This window comes from Pelophylax lessonae (genome assembly GCF_965119305.1).
Source record: "Pelophylax lessonae genome assembly, chromosome: 1".
In the NCBI taxonomy this organism is placed as follows: Eukaryota; Metazoa; Chordata; class Amphibia; order Anura; family Ranidae; genus Pelophylax; species Pelophylax lessonae.
The window spans coordinates 450,465,373-450,477,760 of NC_138768.1; the positions used below are offsets into that span (position 1 = coordinate 450,465,373).

Genomic DNA, 12,388 nt, shown 5'->3' on the forward strand with positions numbered 1-12,388 from the left:
ACCTAAGCGTAGAGGTTAAAGGCATTTATTGCACACAGGTTAAAATACACTTATAGGATGTAAGCATGAAGCAGGCTCATCAAAGTGGAGAGAGGGGAGAAGGCCATTCCAATCCATCCCTGGAGTATCATGATGTCCACGGGGCTGTGGTGTTCAGATGCAGCTCCTCTGATTGTCCTGTGGCCACCAGGAAACAAACCAGCGTGGAACGCAGGCAGAAATTATGTCACCAGATGGAAGAGTCGGACAGGCAGGCAGGCTACGCCCTCGGAGCTATGGCTCCTTGTACAGGCCCTACAATTATTCTGACTTTACAACCACTTTAAGCAGTTCATGACTATTCTTATGAAGTTCTTCTATAAGGTTGGCTCAGATAAAGTGTTAGCTCTCTGACTATTTTCAGTGTACATAAAATCATATGCAATGAAAGACTCTTGCTTTTGGCACAGCAATATAAGCATATTTTATGGGTACAAGAAGGCTTTATGCCCTTCCCGCTGTTAACACAATTTAGCTATGCTCACCATTCGCTGCAATCACATTACTACTCCAGTTCCGGTGCACAAGCGCCTTGCAGGTCTTTTACAACCCTAGCAAAACGCCAGCCACAATGAAAACCATGCCCACTCTTTGACACAGTTCACTAAGCATAATGTTTTTTTTTTTTTTTCATTCAAATAATGGGGCCCAGCCTATGATCTTGCACACAGGCCCACTGATTTCATAAAACACCCCTGTCTTGTGTGATCAGCCTGTTCTGCATTTGTATCATTGCTCCAAGCTATCTACATGGACTATAAAACACCTCCCCCATGTTATAGAGAAGAGATAGAGATGTTCTGCACTCCTGTCCTAGACAACCCCCCCCCTCCATTAATACAGTACAGTGAGTGCCCTGTCACCCTAATAAAGGAAGTATATTACTTTCAGGGTCACTAGGTACAAAAAAATTGAGAAGAAAACAAATTCAGCCACCATATCTGAAGACTTGTAAGCTGCAATATTTTACATTTTTTCCTGGATTTAGGATTTAATACCTTCTAACAGCCTAATTGGTATTACTAACAGCTCAGCAGAAAATTCCACAATAAAGCGGAATTAAACTCCTCAAAAAAAAAAATGTAAAAAAGGAGCGCCTGTAGGTTTATACTATAATGTGCTAGTGTGCACCACATACTATCATATTATGACTGACTCACCTGTCAAAGGATACCCTCCAGGTGCCCTAGGTGCTTCCATCTTCCCCCCGGGCTTCCTTTGGGTCAGCTCTGTTTGGCCGATTGAATGACCGGGCTGCAATGACATCAGTCCTGAACATGCGCACAGGAGTCGCTTCTTAAAAGAGTGTGTGCTGTAAATGTACTCTGAGCTGGGCATGCAGGGCTCAGAGTACATTACTGCTAATAGGCAGGGGGAAGCATTTATAGCAGAGAGGTCATAAAAACCCTGCCTGTCAGCATTTTTTTTTCCTTTTTGAGCTTAATATCCCTATAACCACTTCCGGACTGCCTGCCGCATATATACTGCATACTAAAAAGGAAGACTAGTGTCTACCAAGAAGGTCACTACAGGGGACACTGTGGTTGAAATAGAAAAACAGCTTTATTTATAACTCCCATCATAGATCAAAAGTATAAATTCAGTATAATAAGATTACCTTTTCGATTAACGCATCTATACTGCGGCAGGACGGCCTGGCTGCACAAAATCACATACCTGTACGTGTTTATATGCACAAGATTTGGGGCACCGCCATTAAAAAAAAAATATAAAGAAAATAAAAAGTCCCTAAATCTATCCCATAGTTTGTAGACGCTATAACTTTTGCACAGACCAATCAAGATACGCTTATTGGGTTTTTTTTTTTTTTACCAAAAATATGTAGCAGAGTATATATTGGCCTACATTTTTGAAAAAATTAGGATTTTTTTACATTTTTTTTATTGGATATATTTTATAGCAGAAAGTAAAAAATATCATTTTTTTTTTTATAGCGCAAATAATAAAAACTGCAGAGGTGATCAAGTACCACCAGAAGAAAGCCCTATTTGTGGGAAAAAAGGACATCAATTTTACTTGGGCACAGTGTTGCACGACCGCGCAATTGTCAGTTAAAACAATGCACTGCTGTATTGTAAAAAATGGCCTGGTCAGAAAGGGGGTAAAACCTTCCGGAGCTGGTTAAAGTGTTACTAAACCCAGAACCCTTCATTCACTAGATCTGATCTCCCACAGTACACAGAACATGGAAATGCAATAGTTTCAGTAAATATAAACTTCTAGATACCTTTACTCATCAGCAGTATATAGCAGTCTTGTGACCTCTATTAGTGTCTGGTTAAAGCTTGTAGAAGGTGTTTTCATTGTCCTATTGTTCTATGAGGCTGCAGAACCCCTGACCCTCTGTCTGGAAAGTGCTAATTGGCCCTGTTCTGATCACATGCACCCTCCCAAGAAGAAAAAAAACCTCTCTTGCAATACACACCAAACTGGCCGTGTGCAGTGTGCCCCCAAGGCTCTGTGTTATCAGGAAAAGAAATGGGGACTGTGGAAGAAGGGGAGGATCAGATAAGACAGGTTTACACAACCTTTTTACACAATTCTCAGGATGAAATCTCTTAGGTTCCACAGTGAGTATAACCAGCAGGATTTACTGCATATACAGATTTTACTGTTGTGGGTTTAGTAACACTTTAGGTAGAAACCTGTCTATCTATCTGTCTGTCTATCTATCTATCTATCTATCTATCTATCTATCTATCTATCTATCTATCTATCTATCTATCTATCTATCTATCTATCTATCTATCTATCTATCTATCTATCTATCTATCTATCTATCTATCTATCTATCTATCTAGCAATGTTTAGGCCGTCTACCTGACACATAACAAAAAAAAAAAGAAAATGTAAAGCCATGTATTGTTTGTTCTATTTTTATATACTATATAGAGCAGTGGTTCTTAACCTGGGTTCGATCGAACCCCAGGGGTTCGGTGAGTCAGTCTCAGGGGTTCGGCGGGGGGGCAACGAGGCAATTGCTCCCCCCGAGAAAATATTACTGATTGTGAGGCCAACCCCCCCGGGAAATCAGAGCTGCGATCGGGACAACTCACAGCCATTACACATAGACACTTGACGCTCTGCCCCCTGTACCTCCCCCAGCAGGTTTCCAGCCTATCTCCTGAAGGCTGCTTGCTGCTTGAGTGGGCGGGATGGGGATGTACCTGACCACGGAGATCGCGCCCGCCTGGAAGAGGGAAGTGTGAGCAGCTGAGCAGAGGGAGCCGAGTGAATGTTCCTGGTGGTAGGCTCAGCTAGCTGTACATGGTGGATTAGTTTGCAAGCACCTCTATGCTAAAGCCTCGTACACACGCACCGATTGTTGGCCGACCGAACGGCCGTCTTCTGTCCAGTGTTGTTGTGTTGGTTGAAATGTGCTCTAGACTGCACACAAATTTTCTCGGCCAACAACAACCAACTTCAGAAGTGATGTCATGTGCTGGTTAACTTTCCGTGTGTTTTTTCTTCTCTGAGCATGCCCAGTCTTGCTCATCTGATGTTTGTCTGCCGAAATCTGTACTGACTGATGAAAAATCGACCGTTGTGGTGACGGCCAACAAAAATTTTATAGCATGCACACCAGATTTTGTTCGGCCGAAAAGTCGCAGTCGGTTGTCGGAATCATCATACTAACAAGCCGACAATCGGCCGATCGGACGTTGGCCGAAAATTCACGGCCAACAATCGGTGCGTGTGTACGAGGCTTTAAGCCTCGTACACACGCACAGATTGTTGGCCGACCGATCGGCCGTCTTTTGTCCAGTGTTGTTTGTTGGTTGAAATGTGCTCTAGACTTGCACTGGACTTTTGTTGGCCAACAAAAACCAACTTCAGAAGTGATGTCATGTGATGGTTGACTTTCTGTGTGTTTTTTCTTCTCTGAGCATGCCCAGTCTTGCTGATTTTGTCTGCCGAAATCTGTACTGACTGAGGAACAATCGGCCGTTCTGTTATTGGCCAACAAAAATTTTATAGCATGCACACCAGATTTTTTTCGGCCGAAAAGTCGCAGTTGGTTGTCGGAAGCATCATACTAACAAGCCTACAATCGGCCGATCGGACGTTGGCCGACAATTTACGGCCAACAATCTTTGCGTGTGTATGGGGCTTTAGTCTGCTGAGTTACTGCAGCTTAGTATAGAGGTGCTGTTAGCTGACAAAGAAATGCATGTCCTTTTCATTTAGCTCAATAAAGCATTGTGAATGCCCCCTTGGGTGTGCCCTCCTGATACCCCATGGTATGCCCTCCCAACACCTCCCTCCAGTGTGTGTCCTCCTGACACCCCATGGTATGCCCTCCCAACCCCCCACCCCAGTGTTTGCCCTCCTGACACCCCATGGTATGCCTTCCCAACCCCCCAAGTGTGTGCCCCCCTGACACCCCATGGTATGCCCTCCCAACACCTCCCCCCAGTGTGTGTCCTCCTGACACCCCATGGTATGCCCTCCCAACCCCTCCCCCCCAGTGTGTGCCCCCCTGACACCCCATGGCATGCCCTCCCAACACCTCCCCCAGTGTGTTCCCTCTTTGACATCCCATGGTATGTCCTCCCAACCCCCCCCAGTGTGTGCCCTCCTGATACCCCATGGTATGCCTTCCCAACCCCCCCCCCAGTGTGTGCCCTCCTGGCTCCCCCAGTGTGTGCCCTCCCAACCACTGATGTGTGCCCTCCTGACACCCAGTGTGTGGTCTCCTGACTCTCCACTGGTATGTGCCCTCACTACCCTCCCCCACAGTGTGTGTCCTCCTGACCCTCCCCCCAGTGTATGCCCTTCCAACCCCCTGGTGTGTGCCCTCATAACCCCCCGGTGTGTGCCCTCCTGACCCCCCCCCCCAGTGTGTTCCCTCCTGAGCCTCCCCCGGTGTGTGCCCTCCCAGCCCCCTGGTGTGTGGCTTTACTGATCCCTGTACACTGTCCTATCCTCTGTCCTGTCAACTCCTGTCCTCTGCCCTATTCTCTGTACACCGTCCTACAACCTACTGACCACTCTATCCTGCCCTACAATCAACTGACCCCTATACACTGCCCTATATTTTACTGACCTTTCTACACCGCCCTAAAAACTACTGACCCCTATACACTGCCCTACATGCTACTGACCTCACTACACTGCCCTACAAACTACTGAGCACTGCACACTGCCCTACAAACTACTCACTACTGACCTACAGCCTACTGACCTCTGTACGCTGCCCTACAGCACCTCTGTATGCTGCCCTACAGCCTACTGACCTCTGTACACTGCCATACATCCTACCGACCTCTGTACACTGCCCTACATCCTACTGACCTCTGTACACTGCCCTACATCCTACTGACCTCTGTACACTGCCCTACATCCTACTGACCTCTGTACACTGCCCTACATCTTACCGACCTCTATACACTGCCCTACATACTACTGACCTCTGTACGCTGCCCTACATACTACTGACCTCTGTACATTTTACTTTGTATGATACATTTAATTCAGTTCTGTAAACAACACCTTATTTTCTGGCAGTGCCCCTCCCGAGACTAGACTCAGTAAATCATATTTTATTTTTCCAATTAAGAAGGGTTCGGTGAATGCGCATATGAAGCTGGTGGGGTTCAGTACCTCCAACAAGGTTAAGAACCACTGATATAGAGGTTTAATGGTAGCAGTGGTACTTGGGTTTGTAGTTGTACAGTCATTGCTACAAATAACCTTTCTTTATTATCATAATCATTGCTGTTATTAAAATATGTCATTGCCTTTTTTTACAGATATTATACATTCACAATTGTTAGCCATATCTCACATACAACAGTTCTTTACTTCAAAATAATTCCCAAGTAATTACTAAACTGACAATGCAAAATATTGCTGAATACTGGACACTGCATTAGGAAACTATGTAAAGAAAAACTAGTGACAATAGGAAAACTTCTAAAGTGTTTGTGTAATATAAACAGTATAAACAGTACCAACATTGATGATCACCAAATATAATAAAAATAAAAGACATGGTTTTATAAACATATTTTTTTAAACCTACTTTGCATTATATTAAAGCATGCAAAATGTAAATAAATTATATATATATATATATATATATATATATATATATATGTATTATGTTATTCACACTTGTGAATACAGTATATGTAAAAAAAATATATATATATATAAGTTTTTTTACTTACCGAATGCAGAAGAGAAAAGGACAGACAGCAGCAGTGCAGAGCGGCAAGCTAGCATGTCTGCCCAGTATAGGGTGGATGGATTTGGCTCTTGCTCTGTCTAGTAATGATTGGCAGTAAGCTTCACAGGGTAGCTGAATATAAAGCTTTCTCCAGCCCCAAGCTTAGGGGTCTCCAAGCAGGGGTGAAATAGGAGAACAGCAAAGGTATGAGTGGAACTGGAGGCAACTCAAAATGCAAAAAAAAAGAAAACCCAAAAAAACACTATTATGTGTCTGTCACACTCTTTGCTATTTACATTCTTTTTACATTATCCTCTTTGTGTTTTCTTTCAGGAACAAATGTATTTTTTTTTCTTTTTATATACTCTTTTCTCTGAATAATTTTGTTTTTGTACAAGACAAGTTCACTACTTTTGTCAAACACCCAAGGAAAATACTGCCTCCTCTCTTGCATACTTTTATCCACTGTCACCTAAGACTTAGCCATATACTTTTGTACAATTCCACCCATTACTACAGCTACTAATTTCAGTTTATTCTAAAAAAAAAAAAATACCTTTAAAACACTATTTTATTGCAGTTGTCTCTAAGAACTAAGCAATATTTATTTTTAAAGTGGAACACTCAGTAGGTTTACAAGTGTGCATTAAAAAAATCCCTGACTTTTACAGGCTGATATTATGTCAGTCTGCTGCAGGCACAGGAAGGCATTTCCTCAGTCTTCTCTCGCAAGAAGCTGCAACATTGTAATGGTGTAGTACATCACACGGTGAGAGGCTGCTGCAAAGTCTGATCTGTGTCAGACATTTGTTAGCACAACCAAGAACTGCTTGGATAGCAAAACTACAATATTGTTGCATCTTATAGACAGCCTAACGGTATAAAAAAAGTTGGAATAATTTACTTTGTTTATATACAGAGATGAATTTATATGATTGTCCTTCTGGGTCCAATTGTTTTGTGCTACCCTTCTCCTACCTCAGTCAAGTGCCTAGCCTTGCAATGACAATCATCGGTCATAGTTACGCAAACCATGCCTTGGGGTGTAGGGATCATTAGAGAGAGCAGTAAATTGTCACAATGTCATCATAGTAATTTTAACGAAATTGCGACCCCACAACGTGTTTGTGGGCTTCCGTCAGAATACCACTTCCTTCAGTCTTGATTAGATATCAGATATTTTAGCCGCCCCATACAAAACTAGCCAAGTATAGCTTGTATAAGTTCTGGAACTTTCATTGAACAAGCTCACATCGAATATATACCTCACAGGAGGACATCCCCTTCCTGATCAGATTACCCTACAAGGTCAGGTGCCTGATTACATTATGCTATGCAGAGGAAATTGTGTACATAAATACAATTAACCTGAACTAATTACCTAGCCATCTGGGCAGAAGCAATAGGTGAATGGGAATCCACATCTAGACAATATTATAATTAACATGTTAATTACTCAGCACTGCAACAAGGCTAAAACAAAATACATTACACATTATCCTAAGTATAAACGCTGAACCCACAGTAGACAATAGGTGAGTAAATTGGCATATTGAACAATGTGTGGAAGACAGGTGGTTGAGCTGATGATATTAGCACCTGCTATGAGTCTGACTGTGTGAAGCAGTCTCTTATTGGCAATAGGCAGCTAGGCCTGTAACATGGAACAGAGGCCAATGTGATTCGCTCTTTCATTGAACATGTTCAGAATCAAAGAGGCCAGGAATAGTCTTCATATATTTCTTGAGATATATGGTTGATAAATATTATTGTCCCATTTGAAGTAATCCAAACTATATTCTCAGTGTCCATTAAGTACCTGTCCATCATTTCCTTGGTCACCCTGTGTCCCTAATAGACACAGGTGGCTTACACATAAGAGGGGCCTAGGGGGCTGAGAGAGGGATTTCCCAACCTCTCTAAGGTAAGCTGTGTTCCACGGGCCCCCCAACCAAAGTGACACCCGTCACAGTGATTATTTTTGATTTTCTTTTACTACAGTAAGAGTACTTACTACAGTATCATCATGCAGCCTTTGTTTACATGTGTGATCACTGTGATTGGTCACAGCAATCACATGTTACAGGACTAATTTCATTATGGGCACGCACAAGGCACAGATGCAGGAGGATGTACGGGTACGTCCACCAATGTCAAGGAAGGCTCTGTCCAACCACTTATATGCAAAAGCCAGATGGAAATTGGTTAAAGAATTCCGTACATTTATTTCCTTGAATTCTGTGTCACATATTTCACATAGCCGGCCTTCTGAACTACAGAGGTGCTGAGAAGAGGAATTTTAGAAGACAAAGTCAGCACAGGAATCACTGTTGGCAGGCAGCAAGGTACCATGAGCTTAGTCCTTAGAAAATGTAAGTAAACAACAGAGAAGAAGCTGCAAAGCATGCAGGGAATCCAGGAAGATGTGGAAAAAGATGTCCAGCAGACAGCCATGCCATGAAAGCAGGTTTTTCAAGTAAGCTTATTTTAGATTGCCAACAATAACTATTGTTTATATTGGGATGAATAAAAAGGCACGCTAATTCAAGGTGATGTATACATATAAAATTATGCAAAGAACTGGTGCTGGTGTATAAATGATCCAACAGTGATATATAGGTATAAATATATAAATGGATGAAAATATAATATAGCTGGTGCACAAATAAAATAGTTCAACAGTCCAAGGTGAAAAATGCCTTCAAATCTGTGGTCAAAATTATGCTAAATCAAGGTGTAGGAAAAATCAAACGAAATCAATGGACAACTGTGATATCCCTCCACCTGGTGAATTTCCTCCTTACCCAGTGGAAAATAGGTAAGTGCAGTAAATAAATCCAAAATAGTTCAAAATATGCTCTTCACGTGATCACTGATAATCTATTTTGAACTATTTTGGATTTATTTACTGCACTTACCTATTTTCCGCTGGGTAAGGAGGAAATTCACCAGGTAGAGGGATATCACAGTTGTCCACTGATTTTATTTGATTTTTCCTTGATTTAGCAGCATTTTGACCACAGATTCGAAGGCATTTTTCACCTTGGACTGTTGGACTATTTTATTTGTGCACCAGCTATATTATATTTTCATCCATTTATATATTTATACCTATATATCACTGTTGGATCATTTAAACACCAGCACCAGTTGTTTGCATAATTTTATATGTATACATCACCTTGAATTAGCGCACCTTTTTATTCATCCCTATTTATTTCCCTTTTCTGGTAGCAGATTTTCACCAATCAGCGCACCCCCTACCAATTCATATTGTTTATATTGCTATAGCAGTTCTGATGTTAAAAAATTTAAATGTATTTCTGTGACTATAGATGTCATCTAAACTTTAGAATTCATACATGTAGAAAAGCATGTCTGCTGCCATTTTCTGTTTTTTATCAGGGCACTAACCTTTTTTTCTGATATCTTCAGTCCAGTCATATGATGCAGTGGCAGAGCTACCAGGGTCGCAAAAGTTGCACTTGCAACCGGCCCTGGAGTTCCGCCACTGTAGAGAGGGCCCAATAGGCAGAATGGGGGCACACCGAAGCGCTGACTGTTAAATTATTCTATTCTGCTGGAGGTGAGTGGGCTGATTACCAGGCAGGAGGTGACTCTGCACCGAGCTGACAGATAAGGGGGGAAACCATTCCAAGCCTGGAAAAGAGGGGTGCTGGACTGGAGCAGGAATTTGGTGCTGGAGGGTAGCAGGTGGGAGTAGAAGCAGAGGGTCCCCTTTGGGCTCTGAAGCCCTAGGGGACCACTTGCCAACCAGCTGCTGTCGATATACAGCGGCTGGTCGGCAGGTTCCTGCGCATCGCTGTACCGTGGAGAGAGAACAGCGGTCTGCTGTTGTAAACACAGCAGACCTTTGTTTGTTCTCTCAGGAATCAATGCAGAGCTCATGTGTTCCTCCTATTTAGGATCACAGGTCTGTGTGTTGATTTCACAAGCCCATCCCCCTCACAGTTAGAAAACACCTCCTATGCTCACATTTAACCCTTTGATCGCCCATGGGTTAACCCCCCTTCCCTGCCAGTCTCATTATTACAGTAACAGTGCATATTTTTAGGACTGATTACTGTAGTAATGTCACTGGTCCCCCAAAAGTGTCCAAAATGTCAGTTAGGGGTCCGATCTGTCCCCTGCAATGTTGCAGTCCCGCTAAAAATCGCAGATCGCCGCCATTACTAGTAAAAAAAAATAGAATAAATAATAATGACATAAGTCTTTAACCTAGTTATTGGATGCAACAACTTTTGCGCACACCAATCAAAATACGCTTATTGGCACTTATTTTACCAAAATATGTAGCAGAATACAAAATTAGATTTTTACATTTTTTATATTGGGAATGTTATCTAGCAGAATGTGAAATATATTGTTTTTTTTTTTTCAGCATTGTCGCTCTTTTTTTGTTTATAGCGCAAAAAATAAAAATTGCACAGGTGATCAAATACCACCAAAAGAAAGCTCAATTTGTGGGGAAAAAAGGACATCAATTTTATTGGGGTACAGCGTCGCACGACCACGCAATTGATAGTTAAAATAACGCAGTGCCGAATCACAAAAAATGGCCTGGTCATTAAGGGGGAAAATCTTCCGGGTCCAGAAGTGATTAAAGCTAAATTATGGGCAAACAGCTAAATATCCAAATTAAAGCGGAGTTCCACCCTGAAAATGTATTTTTCTCTGTCCGCTTCCTCTAAATTACCTGTAAAAGAATTGATTAATTAAATTTTTTTTATTCACTTACCTTGTTTTTAAAGAAAATATACTTTGCAGACACGGCCAAAGCCATCACTTTCTTCTTGCGTTGACTCTTGGGAGCTGAACGTGATCGCTCCCAGGAATCAATGCGCCTGCACCGGCCCCGCTCGTCAGTTCCAGCGCAGGCGCATCATTCCCTGCTAAACAGCTTCTGGGCATGCCCAGAAGCTGTGCAGGGATGACCCGCCTGCGCCGGAACTGATGAGCGGGGCCATTGCAGGGCATTCTGGGACCGAAGAGGATGCAGAAGAGTACACGCAGGCTTCAGCTGCCCACACCTGAGTTGGCAGCGCTGGACAAGACATTTTCAAGGTAAGTATTTCTTCTAAAAGGTAAGTGGACCCGGGGACAGTTCAGAGGCTATCATTGCTGAAATGCACTAGCCCTGACTGTCCCGGGGGTATTTTTATCTAAATTTTATTTTTAAGGCCGGAACTCCGCTTTAAATACATACTGTATATGAGAGTTGTTTCATTTGCCAAAGTTTTTGATTTTTCTGCTGTTCCTTTTCTGAGATTTAACAGCTCTGCCATCACACAGCACAATTGGAGCTAGCATGAGAGGGAACTTGATCTTTCTCTGCTGCAGTTTTACTTTCATCTGCAGGTCTGCTTCCCACCCAATGACAGTAAAGGAAAGGAGAAGCAGTGCACTGAGGAGGTTACCTCTCTGTCACTCTGCTTTCTCCTCTTTTCAGCATGCTCCTTGCACTGCAGCACACCTGATCTGTAGCTTCTTAATCCTCGGTCTGAGATCTGCCATAAACAAAAGTGGAAGTGGCTAATTTAGGACAAATTCAGGTACTGATAATGCTAGCATAAAAATTGGGGGAAAAGTTGCACTAATTTGTGCCTTTTTTATCCCCCTGATGTTCAGCTTTAAGAACTAAATATCAGTGGCGGCTGGCCGATAGGGGGCGCAGGGGCGCTGCCCCCCCCCCCCAAAAAAAAAGAAGAAAAAAAAAAGATTAAATAAAAAAAAAAAATTGTAAATTTTTGCCCACTAGGGGCGCCGTACCTAGTGCTGGGTATGGGGGGGGGGGGTTTTGACACCACCCTCAGCTGGCAGAGGCGCTGATTGGTGCTCTTCTGGGGGTCATCGGGGCGCAGAGCAATGCGCCCGACACTCCCCACTTTTCTGATGTCCGGGCTGTGATTGGTCGAGACTCCAGCCTGGACCAATCACATCAGGACATGGACCTGGTGATGTGACGCGTGGGCGCGGTGCACCGCCCCGGCGTCACGATCACCTTCCGTTCCCGCCAGAGAGAGGACACAGGAAAGGAGAGAGAGAGCCGCCGCCAAGGACGAAACCGGGAGCCGGGAGGACCGAGGAGTCGCCACTCGCCAATCACCGCCGACGAGGACGAAGCCGGGAGGACCA

General features: G+C 43.2%; 1 protein-coding gene across 1 annotated transcript in view; it reads right to left on the minus strand.

Annotated features, from left to right (window-relative positions):
• The window catches only part of CILP2 (cartilage intermediate layer protein 2), a 70,920-nt gene extending 64,581 nt beyond the window's left edge, over nucleotides 1-6,339 (minus strand). Inside the window, exon 1 of the mRNA XM_082245512.1 lies at nucleotides 6,234-6,339. Within this exon, the coding sequence (XP_082101638.1) occupies nucleotides 6,234-6,288 (55 nt within the window). The 5' untranslated portion in view covers nucleotides 6,289-6,339. The remainder of the gene's footprint in view (nucleotides 1-6,233) is intronic.
• Between the last annotated feature and the right edge of the window lie 6,049 nt (nucleotides 6,340-12,388).